The following is an 11,660-nucleotide window of genomic DNA, read 5'->3' on the forward strand; positions in this document are numbered from 1 at the left end:
TTCCAACTTGCACCAATCAATACACTTTAAGTATTTGATTATTTCTTTCTTTCTTACCCTTATTTGAGAGTTGTATTAGTCAAATACTTTGGAGAGTGTAGTTGGCTTAAGAGAGTTGTATATGTCATTGTAACAATTTATGATATAGTGTATTTCTCTCTTTGGAGGCCCGTGGTTTTTCTCCTGTTTTGGAGTTTCCACGTTAAATTCTTGTATTTGAATTGTTCTTATTTCTTTACTATTTTTCATTGGGCGTTTGTTGGGAATTAGTGAGGCTGTAATTCCCAACAAGGGTTACTACTTGACTCCCGTCCAACCTTTAGCTCTCCTGGATATCAATGGCAGCGGTTAGTCCAAGGGGTCGCCCAACCTTTAGTCCTCCTTCTCATATCTTTCTATGTCCTTTTGTGAAATATTTATGGACGGAGAAATATTTTTATATGTGTGGTACATTTTGCTTCTTTAGTTATATATTTAATTAATTAATATTGTGGGTTCTAATTTATTTGAGAAAGTATGTTATTGTTGATAGCGATTAGTGCTGGATTAATTTTGAGAAAAAAGTGATATGTAGCAGTGATGTGATGATTAGTCCAACCGACCATATAAGCTTAAAGTATAAGCCCAAGATAGTTAAACCTAAACACACCATAAGAAAGTTAAAAAAAATTTGTGACAAAAAGCTTTAATAAAAATATCTATACGGAAGGAAGAACAGCCGTTTCCCTGATTTTGACCTAAAAACTCTATACGTACAAAACCTATATCTATAACCTTTCTTCCCAACCTACTCGATTCCTTCATCTTTTTTCTTCTTCTATTCAAATTCACCGATCATCTCAAGCATCGTTGACTGCGTACGTATTAATTTAAGGTTTAGCTTACTTACTCTGTAAAATAGCTGCTTATACTTTTGGCTTTGATCATAGATGATGGTAGTTATTAGGGTTTCATCGTTATATATCAGTTTTATAGCTAGAGAATGCCGTAGCTGCGCAGTAGAGTACGCCGTACCAATGATTCTCCTGTAATCGATAAATAGATAGGCCGTTAGCTCGCCGACGGCGGCGAACAAAAGATCAGAGCATTTGTTAAGTAATTACGTGAAAACACGTGCAACGTAGGCGCGTGAGGCTGCGGCGACTCAGAAGAAGGAGTTAGTACCGTCGCCGGTGATTGTTGCTGTTGTTTAATTAGAAGTCAATAAGTCAACGAATTCAAAGTAGGGATGGCGGATGGTAGTGGTGGTTTGAGTGCTAATAAGGTTACTGGACAGGAAGAAGAAGGGAATACTGCTCCTTTTCCTGAGAGGGTATAAACCACAAACTTTACATATCTATTGTTTATTGTTTTAAAGCTTTAAATTGTTGATATTTGCATGGTCTAAAGAAGGAAATGAATTTGTTAACTACTTGTTTATAATTGGTGTGTTGTTAGTCTTTTGACATTGTGAATGTGTTCTTTGTGCATTCGTGTTATGCTTATCAGCTTATGCGTTACGTTTTACAAGTACGAATTCATATTTATTGAAAATTTTGGAGTGATGCCAAAACTTGGAGCTATAAATAGATCAAGGCTTTAATAGATCATCAAGATTTTTCATTAATACTCAATAATCTGGTTTATTGACTCTAAACTCTGTATATTGAATATTGACTGTGTATATTTATGTACATGACAGTTACTAGTTTGTTCGTTGAGTTTTAACATGTTACCGTGGGGCACGAGTTAGAAAATTCCATAGATCAATCGAGTAGTGGTGATATTGTTATCTGTTACATTAATAAAGTGCAATAACTCAGATGAATGAGTACACGGACGGACAATAGTGCAACGAGGAAAGAGAAATCTGTTTATTGGATTTTGTTTTATTTACTTTGCATTTTGGTATAAGCTGATTCGTTGTGAGCTTAGATTTATTATCTTAGACAGAGTTATGTGATTCATAGTTGTCAAACTGCTCCAGTTTTTCATTGGTTACTTGGATGCCGACTAAGCAGGAGTAATTATGATTTATGATCGTTGTTTTGTATGATTTTCAGGTTCAAGTAGGCGGATCACCTGTATACAAGGTTGAGAGGAAATTAGGCAAAGGTGGATTTGGTCAAGTATTTGTAGGTCGACGTGTTTCTGGTGGAACTGAACGCTTATCAGGCCCCGGGGCTATGGAGGTAAATCTTTGTAGTGAGCAGTCAACTTAGGATCCTACGAGTATTCTCTTTTTGAAATGGCTTTTTGCTAATTTGCTTTCTATGTTTCATTTTTGTAACAGGTAGCTCTTAAGTTTGAGCACAAAAATAGCAAAGGGTGCAGTTATGGTCCTCCGTATGAGTGGCAAGTTTACAAGTATGCGTTTATTTATTAAATCAAATAGTCAATCTGAAGTGATACAGACAATTGTTTTGAAGTTGGTAGCTACTCATATATATTTGTTGGTCAAACAGTACTCTAGGTGGCAGCCATGGTGTGCCTAAAGTGCACTATAAAGGAAAGCAAGGAGAGTATTATGTGATGGTCATGGACATGCTTGGCCCTAGTTTGTGGGATGTATGGAATTCTTCAGGACAATCGTGAGTTCTTAAGCTTGCAAAATCCTTTGAAATGATATTCAGTGTTCTTGCAAATTCCTACTTAAAAAAACTAGGAATTTACTTTACATAAATTTGTCTTTTGTCATCTATGGTCCTTGTTTCTTGTTTGTTGACTATGTCATATTTCCAGGATGTCATCTGAAATGGTGTCTTGTATAGCTGTTGAGGCTTTATCAATTTTGGACAAGATGCATGCGAGAGGGTATGTTATCTAACTCATACATTTCTTTCCTTGTTCATAGTTATTATAATATATATACAGACAGAGTATCATTTTATTTGTTTCCATTTCTGACATTACGTTAAACTGACGTTCTTTCTCAGTTATGTGCATGGAGATGTAAAGCCCGAGAACTTCTTACTTGGTCAGCCATCAACATCTCAAGAAAAGAAACTATTTCTCGTGGACCTGGGTCTGGGTAAGATATCACATTCACTTCTGTTTAATTTTTTTCTAAAATCAATTAAATGCATTAATTGAAACATGATTGTGCAGCAACAAAGTGGCGAGAGACTGCCAGTGGTCAACATGTTGACTATGATCAGCGTCCTGACATGTTCAGGTAAACTCAAAATACAATTTCCTTGAAACACACCATTTTTAATACATTCCACTTATGCAGCAACACGATATTCATGTTCATGTCATTGCAGGGGAACGGTTAGATATGCTAGTGTGCATGCACACCTGGGAAGGACTGCTAGTAGGAGAGATGACTTGGAATCTCTTGCTTATACGCTCATCTTTCTTCATCGTGGCAGGTTGCCTTGGCAAGGATACCAGGTATTGCTTGATTTATCATAATCTTTTATTGATTTATTGATACAATAGTGTGGTAGAAATTGTAATTACATTGATTGATATGTGCTATTGTTTATTAGGGTGACAATAAATCGTTTCTGGTTTGTAAGAAAAAAATGGCAACATCCCCTGAAATGTTATGTTGCTTTTGCCCTGCACCTGTAAGACAATTTCTGGAGATAGTTGTGAATATGAAGTTCGACGAAGAGCCAAACTATTCCAAGCTAATTTCTTTGTTTGAGGGCTTACTAGGGCCCAATCCTGCCATAAGGCCCATAAACACGGATGGTGCTCAGAAGGTGATTCACAGCATTAATGGTGTTAGTTAACAAATATGTTGATAAATGGGTAACTGAAAGTTTTCTACTTTGTGTTGATTTTATTAGATTATATTCCAAGTTGGTCAAAAACGGGGCAGATTGAATCTTGATGAGGAAGATGAAGGGCAGCCTACAAAGAAAATTCGAATGGGAGTTCCTGCAACACAGTGGGTTTCAATTTACAATGCTAGGCAACCAATGAAACAGAGGTCGCTTGTCTATTTGTATTTTACCTTTTTTTCTGATAAGGGATGTCAGCAATTAATGTAACCTCAAGATATATCATAAACGCCTCTTGTTTATTTTTTATTAGGTATCATTACAACGTTGCAGATGCAAGATTGAGCCAACATATTGAGAGGGGAAATGCGGATGGTTTGCTAATAAGTTCTGTGGCGTCTTGTTCGAATTTGTGGGCTCTAATAATGGATGCTGGGACCGGCTTCACAAACCAAGTTTATGAGCTCTCTCCTTTCTTCTTACACAAGGTACAAATTATTTTACTTTTAACTGGTGTGTTTCCACAAGTTTTTTTTTTTTTTTTTTTTTTTTTTTTTGTTATAAATATTTTCCCATGTGTGTTGTAGGAATGGATTATGGAACAATGGGAGAAGAACTATTATATTAGTTCCATTGCTGGTGCTAACAATGGCAGCTCGCTTGTAGTGATGTCAAAAGGTTGGTGACAAAACCTTACTTTAAGGGTCTATTTAATGCCTGAACTGTTTGGTATTTTAGCTATAACTAAAAACTGATATTTGCAGGGACTCAGTATTCTCAACAGTCGTACAAAGTAAGCGATTCGTTCCCTTTTAAGTGGATAAATAAAAAATGGCGAGAAGGGTTTCATGTGACCTCAATGGCAACAGCGGGTACCCGGTGGGGTATAGTCATGTCTCGTAATGCTGGCTTCAGTGATCAGGTACCACCCACTTTTTCATATACCGAATGAATTACTTATAAGAATAAGTCTTTGTTGATTCTGAGCTCTAATACTTAATTAATGAGTAATTGAACATATATTGCTAAGCTATTCAATAATCTACCTAATTAACTACTGTATTGAATTACTTATCTAATTAACATTTGGTTGGATTCAACTTTAAAGTATCCTACTAAAATGGCTAAAATTCAGTGCAAATCTATGTGTTATTTAAGAGAGCCACAGGTTGATATGATCAATCGATACTGCAAAACCAAAACAATTTTGTATTTGGTGTAAATCTCAAGTACGTTTCGTTTATTCCAGAGTTCTTAGGTCACGTTCCATACCGTTGTTTCTATTAAAGTTTTTAAGGTCTTGACCCAACCAAATGTTTTTGAATCATAAACATGACCGCATTTTGAGCACTGTTTGTGTATGTAGTAGCGCGAAGTGTCCCATAAATATCACAACAAAATGTCATATTGTTTTGAGTAGAGAAAATATGTTATGTTGTATGCCTCTTTAATATTAACTTCTGTGTTGCTTTTAAATTAGGAACCATATTTATGTTAAACTTGGTTAGTGTGTAACAAACGGCTTGTGGTTTGTAGGTTGTGGAGCTTGACTTTCTTTATCCAAGTGAGGGGATCCACAGACGGTGGGATAATGGTTATCGTATTACGTCAACAGCTGCTACATGGGATCAAACTGCCCTTATCCTAAGTGTACCCCGCCGCAAGCCCGGTGATGAAACACAAGAAACTTTACGCACATCACAGTTTCCAAGCACACATGTTAAGGTCAGTGTATAGTTGAGACTCCACTTTTTTGTTTTTCATAAAAATATTCTATTTATTCTAGAACTTTATGGGTTTCGAAAGTTAACAGGGATGTGACTTATGGATTCATGTTTCATTTATTGTATTTGACTACACCTTAACAGTAAATGTTTCAATCATTATGAGGCTGTAATTAGTACCCGATTTATTTTAAATCAAAGTTCTGAACACACATAAAAAAGTATTGTTGCATTTGTCCTGGGATGGACCGAGTGTTCAACAACAAAATATACAAGTCTTCATTATTTATTCTCAGAAGACGAATTCTGTACTATATGGGTATGAATGTTTGCATAGGCTTATAGATAGATATACATTAGTTTAACATGTGTTATGTTTTGAAAATGTGCAGGATAAGTGGGCGAAAAATTTGTATCTTGCTTGCATCTGCTATGGAAGAACCGTGTCGTGATAATTCACGGTATGCGTTTTCATGATTCCTGAGAAGCCAATTATAGTTTTGTCTTCTGTGTAAGAATGATGTTGAGGAGTTAAATCAGGTTTTCATGTTGTTTGTTTGTAAAACATGTTATTTATTATTGAAGTGTATGTATATTTTGCACCTCCATACAGGGATACCTCTTTTGGCCATCTTTTGTGCTCATACTCGCCTTGTCACCGATAAGAAATTGCTCCTATAACTCAATTGACAGAATAAACAAAAATTGACAATTTGATATACTTTCTTTTACTATAATCTATTGAATTGAAAGGAACCAATCTTTTCATATTCTAATTTAGATAGTTTATTTTTGTATGTTAGACTGAAATGTCTATCACGACTGATTTGAGTGTTCTATAAAAGTTTAAAATGTCTTCTAATTATGTGTTGAAACAAACTCTAATGATGATTAGAGTCAAACGAATGTTGAACATGTCTTCTAATTGTCTGTTGGATCTAAACTCTAATGATGATGAGAGTCAAACCTAAGGAGCAATCTCCATATCATGAATAAACAAATTACATATTTATGCAGTAGGAATCAGCATACACGTGATTGTTGAAACTGCGAATATGGATACAATGAGGATTAAGAAAATGTACTACGTATAATGTAGTGATTCAGCCATTCAGGAAAAACGATCAATCGTTCTATTATTTTGCATAATTCTTTCATGTTCAGTTAGTACAGCAAGTCCCAGTATGATCACGTTTCAAATTATGTACCCTACACTTATTTACTTCAGTAAACATTTTTTATGTGTAAAACTGTACATTAACAATTCACTACAGGAGTCAGATCACAAGCAGTATCAAGGTATTGTAGAGTAGGTTTAGACAATAATATGAGAATAAACTTGTAAAAAAATATCTCCTTTTTATAAAGTTTACCGTGATAAATCAATATTGTAAATGTTTCTTTTACATTCCTAGAATATCAAATAGTTCATTAGGTCACCCACCAATGAACATATATATATATATAAGTAAGCTATTTTTCTTTTTCTTTAAAAGTAGGATATGGATTCAAAGAATGACTACAGAAGATTCATGTTACAACAACTCAAGACTGTTCTTTCCATATTTTGCCAGAAACTTTGAGCTTCAGCTCCTGTTTATCCCCACCAGAAAAGAACAACGCTAAACTCCTCGTTATAATCAGCCCATCGAGACTGTCTCGAACGGTCTTGTGACTATCACGAATGCTTCTCGGTATCCCTTGCCATTTCATCTTCCGCCCGTTTCCTCCAACCTCAAGGCCGTAACTGAATTTCTTGGCATCATTTTCATCTCCCATGAATCGCAAAAACGCCATGTAAACTGGCGCTGTTCCCAAATGAAAAGCTTCAAAATGTAAGCAGAATTGGTATCCAAAACAGTTGAAAATCTGCATACAATAACGATAATTAATACTTTCTGGTTATGGACAGTCTATGCTATTTAGGGTATGTTTGGTAAGGAGTTTTTTGGAGCTTTTTAGAGCTTATAGCTTTTATGAAAAAGCTCTCAAACTTTTGTTTAGTCATAAAAGCTTAAAGCTTTTAGACATTGTCTAAAAGCTAGAAGCTACTACAACTAGCATTTGAGAAAAAGCTCCTAACTTCAGTTTACTCTTTTTTTATAGTAACAATTTCATCTACTTTACCAAACACCTAAATACATATAATAAGCTATCAGCTACCAGCTATCAGCTTCCAGCGATTTATACCAAACATACCCTTGGTCCTTGCAAAGGGGGTTAAGTACATGTAGTAAGAGGGTGCAATCGTAAATATATATGAGGGAAGAATCTTACAGTCAACATCCAAGTAGCATTCTCGATTTCATGAGGATTGGGCTTAACATATCGATGGTTAAAGCTACAACCATCATGCATATCAACATTATGATCGGCTTTCAGATGCGCTACAAGAAATGGAATATCACCAGTGACCGGACATTCTGCACCTGCATAAGGACAATTATACCCCCGATACTTGCAATTTTCCTCGTGTCTCATTCTGTTATGATAAGGTAAAATATCTTGGCAGCCTTGAAAATTGTACTTGCAAGGCAACTCAATGGACTCTGCAACTTTCTCCAAGGCCAAACATCTTATATTTCCAAGCCCTTGCCGACAAATCGGGCAAACATTTTGCACTTTGGTTTTGCATACAACGCATATTGTGTGCCCATTTGGACACTGCAAAATGAGTTCAAGATCATAATTCAAAACACTATTCATGTTAATTTCTAATATTCACATAAGCAACTGATGCATTAGAACATACCTGATGAATGGGTGGGCACATTACGTTTAGGCACACAGGACACTCAAGTAGTTCATGTACAGCACTGTTTGATGCCATTCCGGGCTTTCCACTAGTTGAACCACATGATCTGAGGCCACTTCTTCCTTCTACATTTCCATTTTTGACACCGTAATCAGCAAGTGCACCACGCGATTCAGTGACATCCTGATAAATATTACCTCCAGGAGCCATAATTATTGTTCTCTGGTGCTACTTTAGTTCAACCCTGACAATTGTGATCAAACCACATTCAATTCAATGGAGAACCTGCTAAGGGAAACACTGCATTTCCATTTTACAAAAATTAATTCCAAGAACGTGTATCAATTGAAAGTAGGATCACACGAATTTGCACAAATATGACACGGAATACATCCACAAGCTGATACAAATAATCAACAAGTATACACCAAGGTCAAACTATCACCGAGTACAAATTTTAACAATTTATAGATCAATATAAACATGTTTTCTAGGGACCCTTAAAGGAAAGCTCATACCTTTCTCCTAAAACCATCACATCTTAGCTGAATTTCAAGAAACTGAACAAATAAGGTAAATAGTTGACTTGAGCCATACAAAGTTTGAACCTTTTTTACTCTTTATCAACAAACCCACATAAAATTCAGCTAATTAAACATACCCAGGAAGAAAAATACTTCAACAAAGCAAAATTAATAAAGATGTCATAGCTAGGACTTAAGAACTGACCAAGAACAGCAAACCCCAGATGAGAAATCAGTACCTAGAAGTCAAAATGAAGAAACCCATCAGTAATTTGTGGATTTGTTGTGTAATGACACAACAAGATTAGGGCTTTAAATAAGGATGAGACTTGGGACAGATCGGATGAAATAGATTGAATTAAAGTATAATATTTTTGTGTAATCTTGAAACAGGATTCATTCAATTGTGTGAATCTAGCTCAAGCTGCACAGCAGTTGAGATGGAAAATAAAAAATGGGATATATGTATGTATATGTATATGTATATGTATATGTATATGTATATGTATATGTTGGATGTGTATTTGTGTATAACAGCTAATTTGAGAACTGGTTTTGAAGTGCAAGAGATTATTGTTGTTGTTTCTTCTTTGTCTTGTTCGGAAGTTAGTTTTGGCTTTTTACGAGACATTTTGCACCCCTTGCTCTGTTATCATCAACTTTTTAACTTATTATTTTATACAGTAATCTTTTTGAGTTTTTGACTCACCCAATTAACTACTCCGTACTTAATAAATCGCCAGATACATAACTGAACGTTCACATCTTTAGATATACAAAATGTGCGTATTTAACATTAAGAAATACTCCTATATACTGTATCTTTTTTGTTCACCGTCTTTGTTTACATATTTTCATAATCAGAATTATACCACTAGATAAGCTAAAAACAGTGTCATTCAAAATATGGGTCAAATTTATAATATTTTTATTATTATTATTAATGGTAAAAAATTTAAATTTTCTTTTGTATAATGTAGTTATGAATGGTAATGGATTGTATATGAATCGGGTGATGCCGTATCCATATCCATTTAGTTTTTGTTCATCCATATCCATATCCATATCCATATCCATTTAATTTCATGTCATCCATCCATATCCATATACAATGGATTAAGCGGGTTAATGGATATCCATTGGATATTCAAATAATGTTATATTATTTCCTAATATGCGATGAGAACAAAAACGCAGTATAGCAAAAATAAATATAGCATGACATAATTATAATTTATCCACAAGAAAGTGTAATCTTCATCGAAGATAAAACACAATTTGTTGAATGTACAGTTAAACATAGATTATGAAAAATTGAATATGTAATATGTATGTTTATTTTGTTAGATATATGTATTTTATTATATTACTCCGTATATCATAGTTTTTCATTATAAGGTTGAGAAGTAAAATGTAAATTTAACAGTAAATGAATTTGCAATAGTAGATATGTAAGCATATATCTATATTTATGTATTTGTATATGTATTTCGGGTATAAATAGATATATCCATGGATGAAAATTTTCATCCATATCCATATCCGTATCCATTTAGGTTCATCCATATCCGTATCCATATCCATTTAAGTTCATCCATATCCATCACGAAGCAGGTGGATCGGGTGGATGTCCATCGGATCGGGTGACCATTGCCATCCCTAAATGTAGTAGTAGTAATAGTAGCTAGTATTGGTGGCCGGGGCTAATCAAGTTGAAGACACTTCCATCCCACCCGAAGTGAGCTCTTCGAAGCCGATTACAGTGAAGAAATCGAAAAGAAAGCGCCGGTACAAGGGATCGAGGTGGAGAAGTTTGGAGAATTCATTAAGGATGCTTGATTTTGTTCTTGTTTTGTTCGGCTTTGTGTTAGAGATATAGAGATATAGACGGTTGTTAATCGGTCGCTTTTCGTTCGATTGATCACCCTCTTTTCTTGTTTTTGTTTGTTTGTGTGAGCTTCGTTTGTTTTATGTTAGGTTTTGGCTCGGTTATCTTTTGTTGTATGTTTTATGAGCCTTCAATTTTTGTTGAAGTAATCATTTTTTAATTCAAGTTCTTCGTTTTTTTCGCTAAAAAAGTAGTAACTAGTAGGTAGGGATTGCAATGACCATCCGATCCAGTATCCACCTAATCCACTAATTACTTCGTGATAGATATGGATGAACCTAAATGAATATGAATATGGATACGGATATGAATTAATCTAGATGGATATGAATGAAAAGTTTCATCATCCCTAGATATATCCATTAACACTCGATATACATATTCGAATATATATATATATATATATATATATATATATATATATATATATATATATATATATATATATATATATATATATATATATATATATATATATATATTATATACTCCGTACATAGATATATGCTTACATATTTACTATTAAAAATGCATTTATCGTTAGATTTACATTTTACTTTCAAATTTGTAACGAAATAACTTAACTATGATATATTACAATAAAACACGTATATTTAACTAAATAAACATACAAATATTATATTAATTTTTCACAATCTATGTTTAACAATAATTCAACACATCGTGTTCTATTTTCAACAAAAATTACACATTTTTGTAAATAAATTTTAATTATGTTATGTTATATTTAATTTATTTTTGTCATACTGCAATTTTGTTTTTATCGTTCGCATATTAGAATATTATAAAATTTTTAATATCTAATGAATATCTATTAATCCGTCGCTTAATTTAATGGATTTGGATTGATAAATTAAAATTAAATGGACATGAATATAATAAATACGGATGAATTAAATGAACAGGTACATTATCATTAGATTCGATTCATTCTCATCCCTATTCCCTATTGGTAACTAGTATTTCTTCAATATATTTAACCAAAAGGTAAAAACGAAAAGACAGAAAAATGGACACGTTATGTGATTGAACGCC

The 11,660-nt window shown here is 34.0% G+C and overlaps 2 protein-coding genes across 4 annotated transcripts; one reads left to right on the forward strand and one right to left on the reverse strand.

Moving 5' to 3' along the window:
- The first annotated feature begins 699 nt into the window (after positions 1–699).
- Positions 700–6,045, forward strand: LOC139896136 (casein kinase 1-like protein HD16). 2 transcript variants are annotated; one of them, XM_071878722.1, is made up of 16 exons: positions 700–874; positions 968–1,312; positions 2,043–2,171; positions 2,273–2,346; positions 2,445–2,570; positions 2,722–2,793; positions 2,916–3,010; positions 3,088–3,154; positions 3,246–3,375; positions 3,474–3,692; positions 3,780–3,922; positions 4,027–4,201; positions 4,301–4,391; positions 4,478–4,635; positions 5,250–5,438; positions 5,830–6,045. In XM_071878722.1, the coding sequence occupies exons 2-16, from the start codon at positions 1,229–1,231 to the stop codon at positions 5,887–5,889; spliced, it is 1,812 nt and encodes a 603-aa protein (XP_071734823.1). In that variant the 5' UTR covers positions 700–874; positions 968–1,228; the 3' UTR covers positions 5,890–6,045. The 2 variants fall into 2 exon arrangements, with proteins under 2 accessions (XP_071734823.1, XP_071734822.1); XM_071878721.1 differs by having other exon boundaries at positions 700–1,312.
- Positions 6,046–6,795: 750 nt separating this feature from the next.
- Positions 6,796–9,205, reverse strand: LOC139899638 (putative E3 ubiquitin-protein ligase SINAT1). 2 transcript variants are annotated; one of them, XM_071882491.1, is made up of 4 exons: positions 8,922–9,205; positions 8,190–8,436; positions 7,715–8,101; positions 6,796–7,306 (listed from the first exon to the last, which is right to left on the reverse strand). In XM_071882491.1, the coding sequence occupies exons 2-4, from the start codon at positions 8,400–8,402 to the stop codon at positions 6,983–6,985; spliced, it is 924 nt and encodes a 307-aa protein (XP_071738592.1). In that variant the 5' UTR covers positions 8,403–8,436; positions 8,922–9,205; the 3' UTR covers positions 6,796–6,982. The 2 variants fall into 2 exon arrangements, with proteins under 2 accessions (XP_071738592.1, XP_071738591.1); XM_071882490.1 differs by having other exon boundaries at positions 8,190–8,492.
- Between the last annotated feature and the right edge of the window lie 2,455 nt (positions 9,206–11,660).

Source organism: Rutidosis leptorrhynchoides, chromosome 3 (genome assembly GCF_046630445.1).
Source record: "Rutidosis leptorrhynchoides isolate AG116_Rl617_1_P2 chromosome 3, CSIRO_AGI_Rlap_v1, whole genome shotgun sequence".
In the NCBI taxonomy this organism is placed as follows: domain Eukaryota; kingdom Viridiplantae; phylum Streptophyta; class Magnoliopsida; order Asterales; family Asteraceae; genus Rutidosis; species Rutidosis leptorrhynchoides.